The sequence below is a fragment of the Lynx rufus genome, unplaced genomic scaffold (genome assembly GCF_022079265.1).
Source record: "Lynx rufus isolate CCGP_SWC_20201006 ecotype Redwood Valley unplaced genomic scaffold, mLynRuf1.p SCAF_57, whole genome shotgun sequence".
In the NCBI taxonomy this organism is placed as follows: Eukaryota; Metazoa; Chordata; class Mammalia; order Carnivora; family Felidae; genus Lynx; species Lynx rufus.
Genome location: NW_025814875.1, coordinates 564,217 through 580,148, shown reverse-complemented (window position 1 = coordinate 580,148; position 15,932 = coordinate 564,217). Strand labels below are relative to the sequence as shown.

Below are 15,932 nucleotides of genomic sequence, written 5' to 3'. Positions count from 1 at the left end.
ACCCCAGGGCCACACAGAGGCTCCAGAGAACCTTCCTCCTTCTTGAGCTCTCGTGGACTTTGGAGCCACAGGCTTCAAAAACTGGGGACAAATGTTGGAGGAAAAGGTCACGAAATCACCAGGTGACCGAAACCAGCCTGCCCACCGTACCACAGAAACGAGAGAGTAAATAAGGGCGAGAAACCTAACCCGGATCAACTCTGTGGGTCCCCACAGGGAGCTGCGTGGACACAGGACAAGCCGCTCCATCCCGCACGTGCTCTGGCTGGGCCCGCGTGTGTCCCCACAGAGCATGCTCGGCGGGGCCGGCAGGCAGGCGCTGCCAACACAGGCACGCTCACAAAACGTCAACTCCAGTCCACGTTGAACAAGGTGGCGTGAAACGCACATCACCCGCGCGGCGCGGGTCGGGCACGTTCCAGGCCGTGTGCGCAAGCAAGGCCGGCCCACTGGCAACGCTGCCTGAGACGTGTCGCCGAGAAGCCGTCACTACGGAGGCCCTGCACGTGTCCCAGCGATGCTGCTTCAGCCCAGTGTTAAGTCCTGTTTTAGGGTTCTCTGAGAGACCCCCCCCCCCCCGCCCCGCCGCCACGCCTGCCACTTGCCATCCTCTGCACTGGCGGGGGCAGGCGCTCCCGGGCACACAGCGGGGCCTCGCCGACAACCTCAAGGTGGCGGACCTTGGCCTCCGAGGATACACTACAGTCAGGGGCCAAACACCCTCGGTGCCAAGGCGTCTACACAACGAGGGTAGCCAGGTGAGGAGCGTGTTGGGGACGGGACACACCTGCGGCTGGAGACCCGCGTGGGGTCGACTGGACTACACCCAGGGTCCCTGCGGGGCCTGACGGACAGACCACGGGCCCTCAGCTCTCCTGGCGGGGGGGCGGGGGGGGGCGGGCTGGCAGGCCCCTCCGCAGGCACGGAGACCACCCCTGCCTCACCCCTGCCTCCCACAGCAGCGCGCTCCCCCGACCTGCCAACGGGTCCGCATCCTGGGGACGACCCAGAGACCCAACGTGCTCAGGAAGCAGCGCCCTCCCCAGGGCCAGCGTGGCCACAGGGGCGCCGGCTCCGAGCGGGCCTGTGGGGCAGCCGACCCCACGCTCCGCTCCCCCACCAGGCACTGAGGCCGGCACCCCTGCGCGACATCGAGGGGCCGCCCGCACCGCCCGTCTGAGCCCCGCCCAGCAGCCGGAGCCCACACCCCACTTACTTTCAGCCTGTCCAGCTCCGGCTGCTCCCTGCCGGCGGGGGAGCCGGGCACCCCCGTGGGGGATGACGTACTGTCCTCGCTCTCGCTGAGCTGGCGCGAGAGCTTCATGATGACCTCGTCCTTGGCCTGGATGGTCTCCACCAGCATCCCCAGCTGCTCGCTGAGCTCGCCCACCTTGCCCTTGAGCGTCCTCACTTCCTGCTGCAGACTCTCCCTCTCCAGGGTGAGCCTCTCCAGCTGGCCGCTGAGGCCCAGGATCTGGTCGTCCTTGCGGTGCAGAAGGTCGAGCGCGTCCTTCGGGACCCCCTCGGAGAGCCGGCTGCTGGCGAAGTACTTGTCATACTGGGACGACCGGACCGTCTGCTGCAGCAGCCGCACAAGCTCCTGGAGCCGGAGGGGAGAGCGGGGACCGTGAACAGGTGCAGGGGGCAAGGCGGGGCGGAGGGAATGCGGAAACCCCGCTGGGAGCGTGTTAGTAGCGAACCTCCTCTCGAGGGGTCTCGGAAACAGGGAGGAAGAGACGTTAGCCGGCGGAGCCTGTCTGCAGAGAACGGTAATAGGAAACAGGAAACAAACACGCGAACTGTGACCAGCAGCAGGTCCCAGTGAGCGCACATCGGTGTTTAGAAAACGGGGCTCTAACACCTTAAGCCTCAGCTCCGGTCGGAGCAATCAAGCGCGCTCAGTTTCGGAAGAAACGGTGTTGTCTGACAGCACGTGGAGACTGTTCCCACCGGGAAGGGACTCTGGGCCAGCGCCGTGTCGAGAGAGACTGATGTACTCGTGTCTGAACGCGTGACCTGGGGCACCAGAGTGCCCACAACGTAACACCCCGAGGGGAGCCCCCCCCGGGGAACAAAACATCCAGAGACCCACGAAAGCCAGGCTTTGCCCCTCTGGTCCCGGCGGCCGATGTGGGGGGACACACATGCGCAGAAGGGAAGTCACCTTCTGACTGGACAGGTCCTTCTTCAGCCGCTCCAGCTCCTCCTGCTGGCTCTGCAACTGCGTTTCGGGAGCCGGCTTGCTGACGCCGCCACTGCTCTGCGGCCCCTCGGCGGAAGGGTCACCACTGACGTGACGGTTCTTGTAGGACCCGATCATGTCTCTCAAAGGGCGCTTTCCTTTGTAGGGAATACGTCCAAAATCAAAGGGAAATCCTGAGCTGGTTCCTCCTACGTAAAAACAAAACTGTTTTAGGTGCAGGACAAATCCTCATTCTGGGAAGTCCGGTGAAACACATCAGCTTCCCATCCGTCATCCTCCAGAAAGCTGTGTGTCCCTCGCGCAGGGGACACAGGCGGGGGCGCCTCTCGCCCGACTCCTCCTTGATGAAAACCAAGCCTAAACTCAAGGAGCGGGACCCTTCCGTACTACACTTGTCACATGATCACTGCTAAAGAAAACGCTCTCTCTGCTTGCTCAGTTTCTAAGATGAGGCCTGGTGGCGCTAACGAGTCTATGACACGGCTTCCCTGCACCTTCTCTCAGGACTCATAAGTTCCTTTTCCAAAAGGTCAGTTCACGTCACCGTTCTCCCACGTCATCCACTTTTAGGACCAAACAGAAAGAGAACAGGCCAGGGAGGAGCATGGTGCCGGAGTCCTTGCAGGGTCCCCACCTGCACAGACAGCGGGTTCCCCGTGGGACTCCCACACCTCGGGGATCCCTGGCTTCCTTTTGCTCATCTGTTCCCAGCAAAATAAAAACAAGACAAAACCCCTCCCTAAATGTACGTTTTCTTAATTGTGAACACATGCTTTAGAGCATGACTACCTTCTCTTTCTTAAAAAAAAAAAAAGGGTATTTAAAGGGGCGCCTGGGGGGCTCAGTCGGTTGAGCTCAGGTCATGAACTCGCAGTTCGTGGGTTCGAGCCCCACGTCGGGCTCTGTGCCGACAGCTCGGAGCCTGGAGCTGCTTCAGATTCTGTGTCTCCCTCTTTCTCTGCCCCTCCCCCGCTCACACTCTCTCAAAATAAGTTTTTAAAAAAATGGGTACTTAAAAATACTAAAGGACCCAAATACATTTCTGCATCAATGGATTCAAATACATATTCAAGCTATAAGGAGGCAATGTGAAATAGTACAAACCACGTAGGTCCCTTAAAGCTAGGAAACAAGGCCCTGACTCCCTGCTGTTTTGGGACAGGGGCCACCCTGGGAGAGGCCAGTGACTGGGTGGGTCCGGTCTTGTCCTGTCGAAGTGTGTGCTCACAGGGAAAATCCGCTGAGTACTCATTTGCAATCAGGGAACTTTGTGTGTGTTACGCTTTCGATTAAAAAGTCCACTTAGCAGGGGCGCCTGGGTGGCTCAGTCAGTTGGGCATCCAACTTGGGCTCAGGTCGTGATCTCACAGTTTGGGAGTTCGAGCCCCCTGTCGGGCTCTGTGCTGACAGCTTGGAGCCTGGAGCTGCTTTAGAGTCTGTGTCTCCCTCTCTCTGCCCCTCCCCCGCTTGCTCTCTCTCAAAAAAATAAACGTTAAAAAATTTTTTTTTTAGAAAGTCCACTTAGCAAACCCTAAGAGACTCTTAAATACAGAGAATAAACCAAGGGTTCTCGGGGTGGGGGGGGGGGTTGGATGGGGGATGGGCATTAAGGGGACACTTGTTGGGATGAACACTGGGTGCTGCACGTAAGTGATGAATCACTAGATTCTACTCCTGAAACCATTATTACCAACTATATACAAGTAACTTGGATTTTAGTAAAAGTTTGAGAAGAAAAAAAAAAAAATCCACCTACACAGCAGGGGAACAAACACAAAGGAGAGCGGCTGGGTGGCCCCGAGCGACAGGGCGACAAGCTGGTGGGCTGACTCACAGCCGGTACAGGACGGGTCTGCAGACCCCTGCTGCCTCTCAAGGGCGACTCCCGTCAGGAAGGTGCCCACAGGCCCCGGGAGTCTCCTGCCCACCTGGCCGCTCAGCTTTGCTGACCCCTCCTTCCTTTTCACTCCAGGACCCTCTACCAGAAGTCGGAGCCAAGGCGGCCCATCCGCCAGGACCCAGGTCCCCTTCCTTCCTCAGGAGGCGCTCCCGCTCAGGTGGGCCCCCCTCTGGCGTCGCACCCACCGAGCCGGTCCCGGGGAGCACAGCACGCCCGTCTGGCCGCATCTCACACCCCGTCACGTGGGACTGAGGGCCCCAAAGGATGACCCAGCGAACAGAAGCAAGTCTCGGCCACCCTCCCCAGGGGATGGGAAAGGTCTCTCCTTTAGTAAATACTTGCCCCCCGCCCCATAAACATTTCCTAAAATCCCGCCTCCTCCTGCCAGCCCACGCTAGAATCACACATAAGGCAAAATTTCAGTATTATTGTCGTTTTACGTGAAAACATCAACATTCCCTCGTGGATCCCTGGACAGAGCGTCACAACCGGCTGTACAGACAGGGTCAGGCTGACAAATCCCCGAACAGAAATCCAGCCCCAAACCCGCGGGAACAGGACAGGGTGTGGTTCCAGGGGGCGGGGCCGGAGCCGGAGGGGTACACGGCCCCAGAGTGCCCTCGTCCCCTGGCGTCGCCTCCTGGTCACGCAGCTGTGGAACGAGTGCAGGGTTAGACTATTAGATCAGACTCACTGTTTCTACGTGTAATAACACGCTGCCATAACTTTAAGATGAGTCGTTATGTCTTAGGGATACATACTGGGTGAAATATTTACATATAATGGAGTGACGTCTAGAATTTACTTTGAGGGGCGCCTGGGTGGCGCAGTCGGTTAAGCGTCCGACTTCAGCCAGGTCACGATCTTGCGGTCCGTGAGTTCGAGCCCTGCGTCGGGCTCTGGGCTGACGGCTCGGAGCCTGGAGCCTGTTTCCGATTCTGTGTCTCCCTCTCTCTCTGCCCCTCCCCCGTTCATGCTCTGTCTCTCTCTGTCCCAAAAATAAATAAATGTTGAAAAAAAAAAAATTTAGAATTTACTTTGAAATAATGGTGGGTGAGCACGGGGAGGGGAAGGGGCTGGGAAGAAAGAGAGGCCCTGATTTCTTTTTTTTTTTTTTTTTAAATTTTTTTTTTCAACGTTTATTTATTTTTGGGACAAAGAGAGACAGAGCATGAACGGGGGAGGGGCAGAGAGAGAGGGAGACACAGAATCGGAAACAGGCTCCAGGCTCCGAGCCATCAGCCCAGAGCCCGACGCGGGGCTCGAACTCACGGACAGCGAGATCGTGACCTGGCTGAAGTCGGACGCTTAACCGACTGCGCCACCCAGGCGCCCCTGAGAGGCCCTGATTTCACAACGGCACAACAAAGTCAGACGAGGCCACACCAGAATCCGTGACCTTGCACGTTCTACCTTCATGTCTGTCACAGAATTCTGTAAACACAAGGTTTAAAAAAAAAAATCAATACACCTGTAAAGAGCACCAGGACCCCCGGATGTCCCGTCCCTGACTTCACAGGCCCTCACGACTCATCTCCCACAGACAGGATGCAAATCCCTGCGCCTCCTGCTTCCGGGACCGCCTGCTACGGAAGGGTCCCCGCGCCCCTGGGGGCCGGCGGAGGGGGGGTCAGGCAGCAGGGACCGTCCTACCTTTGTTTCCTTCGGGCGCCTGCTTCCTCCTCTCCTCCTGCACCATTGACTCCTCCAGGTCCTTAGGGTTCGGGTCTAAAAGCTCCCACTCTTCGTTGGTATAAAACACACTCTTGCGACTCTCACCGTGTCCTCTCCCAGGACGGAAAGATGACATTGAATTTCTGTCCGGAAAGAGGAAGCGTGTTGTTGAAAGAACCGTGCGACAAGATGTAACTTCCCGTCTACAACCGTGAAAACGAACGCAGGCAACGGAGGGAGGGGCGGTCCCCGCGCGGACTCGGCAGCACGCGGCTCAGTTTAAGAGCGGCCAGCCCGTGACCCGGCAGCTCCCAAGTGCCCAGACGCGGGCGGGAAGACGGAGGGCAGTGCCCGCGGCAGCACCGCTCACTCAGACGCGGCAAACACACCGCCGCGGGACGGGAGCGCGTCCACCCCGCAAACGCCCGCTTGTGCCCGTGGCCACCGCTCGAGGTGCCAAGATCCGCCAGAGACGGAGACGCGCTCCCGCCCTGGCGCGGAGTACCCCAGAGGAAGCGACACGTGGCACAGGGCAAGTGTGCTTTAAAAGCTGAGCGAAGAAAGAAAGAAGATCGAACAATGACGTGCACACGTGACGTGTTTTAAAATTAAAAAAAAACACAAAACTTTCTAACGTTTACTTGCTTTTGAGAGACAGAGAGAGACAGAGCGTGAGCAGGGGAGGGGCAGAGAGAGAGGGGGGCACAGAATCCGAAGCGGGCTCCGGGCGCCGAGCTCTCAGCACAGAGCCCGAGGCGGGGCTCGAACTCACGGACCGCGAGATCACGACCTGAGCCGAAGTCGGACGCTTAACCCACTGAGCCCCCCAAGCGCCCCTAAAGTGACGTATTTTAAATCTTCAAGGTCATAGTGGTAACAGATGCTGCACATGCGCGTGTGGTCAAGACTTGTAAGTGACCAGTCGCCCGCGGGAAGGTCAAGGCGAGGAGGCATGTGCGGGGCCGAAGATGCGCAGCTTACACCGCCGGATCGACACATAGCTGAGCGACCCCACAACTGACCCCGAGCCCAGGTGTTCACCTGCAGGAACAAGACCGTGTCTGCACACAGGACCGGACCTTATTCATAGCAGCCACAAACGGGGTACAAGCCCCAAGCTCATCCGTGGTGAGGGGGTCACCCAGCGGGACACGTCCACACACTCTACATGCTGTTCAGCGATAAAAGGGAACGAAATATGAAACTCTCCCCCATGCGCAAGAGTCCCAGAGAGACCGTGCTCAGTGAAGGATGAGGACAAAAGAATACACACAGCGTGACTTCGTCCACGTGACTCACCAGAGACGACGGCGGAGCACGGACCAGGGGCTGCAGGGACCAGGGTTTGGGAGAGGTCGGTGCAAGGGGCCCAGGGGGCTGGGGGGGGCCACGGAAATGCTCCAAGCCTCCATCACGGAGGGGTTTACACAACCACGTACGGTTCCTGAAACCCACCAGCCTGTACACCTAATACAAGTGAGTTTATTGTAGGTAGATTACACCCGATAAGGTGGTTAAATTACAGACGAGGGAGAAACGTGTCGTGTGGCTGAAGGCACTGGGGCGGGAGCGGTGGCCGCACGTCTGTGGGGAGCAGACGGAGGGCACCCTCACGTACGACAGTCATGTCTCAATGCTCTAGGTGTTTCTAAAGCATGACTGTCTTTCCCTGATACGAACCGTATCAAAGTGCTTTAAAAATACGAACGCAGAGAAACTACTTAACGCGCTTCGGTTTCTGCCGCTGCATCAGCACGTACCCCCCCCCCCCCCCCCCCAGCTCCACCGAGCAGCCCCGAGAGCCGGGCACGGACACCTGCTCACAGGCTCAGTGTCTACTCGGGACCACGGGCAGCGTCTTCCCTGTGCTGTGTATCCCGGTGGCGGTGACCGCGGTGCCCGCACGGGTGCCCACCATCGCCCCAGCAAGACCTCTCACAAGGGTGGCCGTGTTTGCAGAAAAAGCCATTGCAGAGCAGCTGCTCAGAAAGAGAAACAGAAACAGAAAGAGAAAGAAAATCTGCTCATTTCTTGGACACGACTGGCTCGTTACTTGGCCGAGTGCGGGCCCTGCCGGACCCACGACACAGCGGTTTCAGTGGCCCGGCCGTGGCTGCCGCGGACATGCCGCGCGTGGGCACCAGCACCCCCAACGGGAGGAGTGAGGAGCGCTGAGCCCCGGTTCTCACGGGGAGAGCGCGGAAAGGATGCGCAGGGCGGGAGGAGGTGGTCTGGGGAAAGAACAGCTATTTACACAACCTGGACCTTGCACACACACCCCACAGGGTTTCCCCATCTCCACCCTCGGCCGGGTTCTCCCTCGCGGGGACGCGCGCCTACCCCGCCCCAGGTAAGGAAGCAATGGGATCAGGCTCAAAGCGGAAGTTCAAGCCAAAACAGCAAAGAGCCCATGTGAGGTTCAGAGGTTCTGTGACTGCGACACGAGGCCTGGCTTGCACACACGACCCGGCTCGCAGCTGTCTACACAGGGCCTCCTGGCGGAGGTTCGAGGCCCCTCCCCAGGCAGCCCTCGCTCTTTGAAGACCCCACTCTCGACTGACAAACCTTTGAGACGGCCTTCCATGCCCCCCAGGCACTCTGCCAGGTACCCGCGCTTTTGTTCAATAAATGAACCGGCACGGACAGTGAGAGGCCACCAGGAAGGCCAAACGGCACCTTGAGACCTGCCACGTTCAGCCTGAACTTTCTGTAAACACCAGCAACCTCCAGAATCAACAAGAAAAGCTTTGTTTCCAAATTTACATATTTCAGACTGACTTCTCCACATACATTTACAATCTAACAGAGAAATAACTTTTTTTTTTTTTTTTTTTTGAGAGAGAGACAGAGCGTGAGTGGGGGAGGGGCTGAGAGGGAGGGAGACACATAATCCGAAGCAGCCCCAGGCTCCGAGCCATCAGCACAGAGCCCGATGCGGGGTGGGGCTTGAACTCGTGAACTGTGAGATCATGACCTGAGTTGAAGTCGGATGCTTAACGCTGACCTACCCGGGTGCCCTGGGAAATAGTTTATTCAACACTCATTCGAGCTAGGATTCCAGATGTGATGGGACCACGGGGAAGCACCCTGCCAGCTCGGGTCTGGGCTCCGCCAGCCCCACCAGCGGCAGGAAGGCTCCCCGCCCTGGACACAGGCCGCCTCAGGGTCACCAACGGAGGGGACCCGACAGCTGCCCCCCCCAGTGACGGTGACACAGCCCATCCTCTGGTACCGATCAATTCTCAGACAGACTGCCCCAAGAACACGGACACACACAAGGGTATCCGGAGATGCCATCTGAAAGGAAACAGGCAGAAGTGACCAGAAGGGGCCTGTGGATGCGACCAGGGACCTCAAGATGGGGAGCAGCAGTGTCACACGGGAGGGAGGAGGAGGAGGGGGCCCAGCACAGAGGATGGCGGGTGACGTGCCACAGGCCCGGGGTGGCCGCAGCCACCCGGAGCCGGAAGAGGCCACAGACGGACTCCCTGTGGGGCTCCGGGAGGAGCCAGCCTCGGACGCCCTGAAGGTGGCCTTGGGACACGGATCTTGGACTCCTGGGCCCTGTTATGGCGATCCGCCTGCCCGCCCACCACACTTCTCGTGCCAAACCTCAGCAGGCACTCAGGCGTGGGCCGCCACGTCTACAGGCAGAACGCATTACCGCCAACAGGACGACGTGGCAAAGCGGTGTCGTCAGGAAGGCGCGCTGCAGAGGGCCCGGCCACCTGACGCGCATCCATGCGCACACCGCCGTCATACACACGCCATGGCATCCAGCACAATGTGCGCTGCCTTGAGAGCCCCGTCAAAGGAGAAATGCTCCTATCGCGGAACCCCAGGCAGGCGGAGCCGCTCCAGGTCCCCACGGCCCAGAGCACAGAACCTGCACCCACCCCCGCGCCACCCGTGCCCAGCGCCCGAGCTCCGGGCACGTGGACCCGGGGACTCAGGAAACCCTGTCCTCACCGCCTTCCCTCCTGCAGGTGCCTCCGTGCGCTTCAACGCCTAAGTCAACCCCGCCGTCCTACAGGGCCCTCCCCGCAACCCCTCAGCGTAGCCAGGGGTGCGGTGACCGCCGGCACAGCCCTCCCCTGCGCCCCACCCGCCCCCAGCCTCCCCTGACGGCACGGTGCTTGATGGCAGGACGCAGAGGGCACGGGAGGGCACGGAGGTGACTGGGACAGACGCCGGGCTGCACGGCTGGGGCGGCCCTTCAGAGACCGCTTCTCAGAGCGGGCGGCAACCCCAGCAAGCCCCGAACTCTGAGGATCGTGAGGAGCACGCTGTCAACGCACCAGAAGAAAAGACACTGCTTAGCTTTACTGCCTAACGCTGACATTCTCCGGGGTTGGTCCGGGTTTTGCGTGCTCACAAAGGGCACGTGTCCACACAGAAGCGTGCGTCCTTCACGGTGGCTCCCGGGCAGAAAGGCGGACGCTGCTCACACCCGCTCACACCCAGCACAGCAGGCGCAGGGGCAGAGCGCTCCGGCCACGACGGCTGTGGAGGAGCCCAGGGGTGGGGGTCCCCAGGAGAGAGAAGGCTCCCGGCAGGGGGACGGCCTGAGGAGGGGCCTGGGGGCAAGACCCAGCGGGTGGAGAACTGACAGAAGCCAGGCAGGCCGGCAGTGGAGGCGAGGAGCCCAGCGGACAGGGAAGGCCTTGCGCCCGAGGCAAGGAGAAGGAAGGGAGGAAGGAGGGATTTGGGATCACAGGGACTGGGGTCCCCGCACCAGGAGGGTCCAGGACCAGCACACGATGCAGACAGGGTCCTCTTCCCACCCCCCAGCGCCAAATACAACAGGAGACACGGGCCACTCATGGCCTGGGAGGCCCTGGACGAGGCTCTGGCGTCCTCTGAGCCTGTCCCACGGCCAGCAGCTGGCCGAGTGCACTTTCCAGCTGGGCCTGACGGGCTGGAGCCTCTCGTGGCCGTCGTGGTTTCTGGGGAGCGGCATCACTCGGCCACAGCCCTGGTGATGCATGGCCTCAAAAGTGAAGTTTGGGGACAGTCGAGGTCGAGACAGCTGCGAGATGATGTGCGGAACACGCCCTCATGCTCCCCGGGGGCTGTCAGCCCCTCGGACCCCGCAACCACCGCACCCCATGGGGGCCAGAGGCCAGCTACCCCTTCTTTGTGCTGTCCTAATGTCAGTGCAGGGGTGCCCGGGGGGCTCAGTTGGTTGAGCCTCCCACTCTTTTTTTTATTATAAAACTTTTGTTTAAATGCTAATTTTTGAGAGAGAGCACGAGCAGGGGAGAGTGAGAGAGAGGGAGACACAAAATCTGAAGCAGGCTCCAGGCTCTGAGGTGTCCGACACGGGGCTTGAACTCACAGACTGTGAGACCACGACCTGAGCAGAGGTCGGATGCTTAAGTGACTGAGCCACCCAGGCCCCGCCAGCACCCAACTCTTGACTTCAGCTCAGGCCACGATACGGTTCGTTAAGCTCAAGCCCTGCGCTGTCGGGCTCTGTACTGACAGCATGGAGCCTGCCTGGGATTCTCATTCTCTCTCTCTCTCTCTCTCTCTCTCTCTCTCTCTCTCTCTCTCTCCCCCCACCCCCACCCCCACTCTGCACCAACTTGTACTCGCCAACCCGTATCTGTCAAAATAAATAAACTCAAAAAAATTATTAAATAAAATAGCCGTGTGACTGTACTCCTTGTGCTTTTTCTTTTTTGAGGTCTGAGGCGTTTATGTAAAAGTCTGTATTATTCATTCCTGTGTGCGTTCGTTCTACGTTATTACATCTAAACACTCATCAAAACCGGAAAAGTCTGTTAAGAACTTTCAGATGCTGCACTGGGGCTTTGGCACCTCGTCTCCCGACGTGGACGGAGCTGTGCCTGTGAGGAAGGCCGCGTCCTAACTCCACGTCACAGCCAGGTCAGCCACCTCCCCAAGCCACCAAGCCTCTGGGTGCCGGCGTCGGGCACTCTGGCACGGCCCTAGTCCCCAAGACTGCACGGTCTCCCCAGATCACCAGCTGGGCACGCACGTGACCACTTCCACCAGGCCTGAGGTCAGGAGAGAAGCTAGAGCAAAGGAGCAGGGCAGGGCCGGGCATGAGACTAGCGGGCTAGCGTGGTCCCTATGGCCACCGTCCCCGATGGGGCCCGACAGACACCGTGGAGAGCGCAGCAGGACCGGGTGACTTCACCACCGCTGAACATTCACACACACACACACACACACACACACACACACACACACACACACACACCAACATACTAATGGAGAATACAGAGCTCAGAGAGGTTAGGTGACTGGCTCAACACCACACAGCCAGTGTGTAACCTGGCTGACTGTACAGAGCGCCAATGGAGGGAGAGCTCAGCACCTGACAGCGGATCTTTTGCGTCCAGGCCACAAGGCACTGCTCACGGTCGCCACACAACCTGTGACACCGTGGCAGCCCACACACACCTCCTGCACAAACCCGTCTCCCTCACGCCCGGCACAAGCTCCGGAGCACATATTTACCACATGCCCAGGCCTACGCTCTCCCCGTCCCGCCCACACACCCACCCCCGGCCCCGAGCCCCCACTCCCACACGGACCAGCCCCAGCCCCCAGCCCTGAGCCCCCGCTCCCATGTGGACCAGCCCCCAGCCCCGAGCCCCCACTCCCACGCATAACAGCCCCCAGCCCTGAGCCCCCACTCCCACTCGGACCAGCCCCAGCCCTGAGCCCCGAGCCCCCACTCCCACGCGGACCAGCCCCAGCCCTGAGCCCCCAGCCCCCGCTCCCACGCGGACCAGCCCCAGCCCTGAGCCCCCAGCCCCCGCTCCCACGCGGACCAGCCCCAGCCCTGAGCCCCGAGCCCCCGCTCCCACGCATAACAGCCCCCAGCCCTGAGCCCCCACTCCCACTCGGACCAGCCCCAGCCCTGAGCCCCGAGCCCCCACTCCCACGCGGACCAGCCCCAGCCCTGAGCCCCCAGCCCCCGCTCCCACGCGGACCAGCCCCAGCCCTGAGCCCCCAGCCCCCGCTCCCACGCGGACCAGCCCCAGCCCTGAGCCCCCAGCCCCCGCTCCCACGCGGACCAGCCCCAGCCCTGAGCCCCGAGCCCCCGCTCCCACGCGGACCAGCCCCAGCCCTGAGCCCCGAGCCCCCGCTCCCACGCATAACAGCCCCCAGCCCTGAGCCCCCAGCCCCTGCTCCCACGCGGACCAGCCCCAGCCCTGAGCCCCGAGCCCCCGCTCCCACGCAGACCAGCCCCAGCCCTGAGCCCCCGCTCCCACGCGGACCAGCCCCAGCCCTGAGCCCCCGCTCCCACGCGGACCAGCCCCAGCCCTGAGCCCCCAGCCCCCGCTCCCACGCGGACCAGCCCCAGCCCTGAGCCCCCAGCCCCCGCTCCCACGCGGACCAGCCCCAGCCCTGAGCCCCGAGCCCCCGCTCCCACGCATAACAGCCCCCAGCCCTGAGCCCCCAGCCCCTGCTCCCACGCGGACCAGCCCCAGCCCTGAGCCCCGAGCCCCCGCTCCCATGCAGACCAGCCCCAGCCCTGAGCCCCCGCTCCCACGCGGACCAGCCCCAGCCCTGAGCCCCGAGCCCCCGCTCCCACGCATAACAGCCCCCAGCCCTGAGCCCCCACTCCCACACGGACCAGCCCCAGCCCTGAGCCCCGAGCCCCCACTCCCACGTGGACCAGCCCCAGCCCTGAGCCCCCAGCCCCCGCTCCCACGCGGACCAGCCCCAGCCCTGAGCCCCGAGCCCCCGCTCCCACGCATAACAGCCCCCAGCCCTGAGCCCCCAGCCCCCGCTCCCACGTGGACCAGCCCCAGCCCTGAGCCCCGAGCCCCCGCTCCCACGCAGACCAGCCCCAGCCCTGAGCCCCCGCTCCCACGCGGACCAGCCCCAGACCTGAGCCCCGAGCCCCTGCTCCCATGCAGACCAGCCCCAGCCCTGAGCCCTGAGCCCCGACTCCCACGCGGACCGGCCTGGAGTTCAGAGCACACCCAGCTCTCTTACTGAAGGTGATCTGAACTGTTGGGGGTAATGAAAAGGGTGGTAAAAGCAGGAACCACCGGGAAGCAACTTCATGCCAACGCATGCACCTGTCCAGGTATGGGCACCTGTGTGGCGTTCTGGGGTCAGCAGCCAAGGCCTCTTCCCGAGCCCGGGCCCCAGCCTGGACTCTCCCGATGACCCGCACCCACACGACATCATCAAGCTCGTCCAGGTCTGTTGATTCTTTCTGAGTGTGGAACGTGGACTTACAGCCTCAAACAACCTACAGTCTGCAGATTTTCCACCATTTTCTCCCCTTGCACATGTTGCCCGTGTCCCGGGGGCAATATTTTAGTGACTCACTTTTATCAAATCTCCCCCAAGTGTTCAACTTCTTTTTCATACCTAAAAAATTCCCAAGGTGCCTGAGTGGCTCAGTTGGTTGAGCGTCTGACTTCAGCTCAGGTCATGATCTCAGGGCTCAGGGGTTCAAGCCCCACGTCGGGCTCTGTGCTGACAGCTTGGAGCCTGGAGCCTGCTTCGGATTCTGTGCTGCCCCCTCTCTCTGCCCCTCCCCCACTTGGGCTGTGTGTGTGTGTGTGTGTGTGTGTGTGTGTGTGTCTCTCTCACAAATAAATGATAAAAAAAAAAAATTCCCTTTCATACATACGGGCTTATTAAGTATTTCCATGATACAGACAAGGACACAGGCAGTGACCGGCAAGGAGCAAACCCAGGCAAGTCCTGGAAGCCAGCGGCGGCCTCGCGCACTCCTGTGACTTAAAACGCCGTTCACTGGGAGCCGGTGGAAGGGACGCTGGGTGGGGTCTGCCCTGGAAACCCTGACTACGTTCTGAATAAAACGCCGTTTTGAATTCATACACGTACATGCAATTGTTGAGGCTTTAGCTTCCAATACAGGAATACGATTTCTGTGGTCGTTAAAGTCGCTCCGTGCCCCTAAAGTGTTTCACGTGAACCTTCATGAAGCATGCCGTAAGTACCACAACCCCCTACAGTTTCTACAGGAGGGGCCGCTGCGGACAGCGGCTCTGTCACAGCTGTGCCCCCACTCCGGCTCCGGCTCCCCGCGTCTGGGACTCAGCGGGGGCGGCTCTGTCACACGGCCTCCCGGTGGCGGGCCCTCAGGATGTGATCACCACCCCCGCTTCACAAATGAGAAACAGAGGCCCCGAGGTCGCAGAGCTGGGACTGCCACGTGGACAAGGCCGCCCTGTGTAGGTACAGGCGGCGGACGGTGACCCCAAACGATGATGAGCCGAGTGTTGTGACCACAAGGAGGGACAACAGCACTTTCCCCAGGCCCAGCCGTCCTCGGGCAAGGACACGGGAGCACCGGGGGGTTATGGGCTGCCGCCCCCGGTTCCACTGCTAAGTGAGGGCAGACGAGAATGGTCAGGCATGAAAATCCGGCAAAACCAACGGTTTCCCAAATTACACCCTTATGCTGAACAGTGGGACCTACCGAGGGCCCCCGGGCATCCTGCCGTGCGCTTGCCTGACCTTGGACAGGCCGCCTTCCTGCTCCAAGCCTCAACTGTTTTGCCTGTAACAGAGAGACGGTCTCTTGGTGGCCCTACCACCTCTCCAGGAGCACCTGCCGGGGGCCGGCAGACAAGCTGGTGCCTCGGAGGGGGCACCGTGCGCGAAGGGCCCAGTGGACCGAGGTGCCGTGGCTGCGTGCCATGGCTCAGGGAGTCGGCAGGCGGGGACACGGGGGCCTAGGGAGCCGACCGCATGCAGACCAACAAGGCTCCTGTGGCGGGGGGAGCGGGAGCATCAGGGGAAGAGGGGGGGAGGAGAGCAGGGGTGAGAGCCTCCTGCAGGCCGGGTGCGTGGCCACACCCCCTTCACTGTCCACGTGAACCTTGTGTCAGCAACTGACAACACACTGAGAAGGGGTTTCTTCTTAAACCGAACCCAGCCAGAAAGGGAAAAAGGGGCCACCGGGTGAAACATGTCCCCCGACGTACGTGGTGCCTGTGACAGCTCTCCCCACACACACCTCAAAGCCCCGGGGGAGCAGCTGGCCAACAGCACGCGGTCCCGGGGGGCCCCACAGCAGCCTCCCCCTCCACCAGGTGCCCAAGCCCCGGGGGTCCGTGGCCACCACCAAGGTCGAGTCGATGAGTAGAAACGCTGCCCCTCGGGTCCTCAGGGGACAGGGGATATGGG

At 61.0% G+C, this 15,932-nt stretch overlaps 1 protein-coding gene across 3 annotated transcripts in view; it reads right to left on the bottom strand.

The window, feature by feature from the left end:
- The window catches only part of TBC1D2B (TBC1 domain family member 2B), a 71,606-nt gene that overhangs the window by 24,821 nt on the left and 30,853 nt on the right, over positions 1 to 15,932 (bottom strand). For all 3 annotated transcript variants that reach the window (XM_047101115.1, XM_047101116.1, XM_047101117.1), the window contains exons 4-6: positions 5,757 to 5,920; positions 2,165 to 2,391; positions 1,217 to 1,600 (exon numbers count right to left, since the gene is read on the bottom strand). In XM_047101115.1, coding sequence (XP_046957071.1) covers positions 1,217 to 1,600; positions 2,165 to 2,391; positions 5,757 to 5,920 — 775 coding nt within the window. The remainder of the gene's footprint in view (positions 1 to 1,216; positions 1,601 to 2,164; positions 2,392 to 5,756; positions 5,921 to 15,932) is intronic.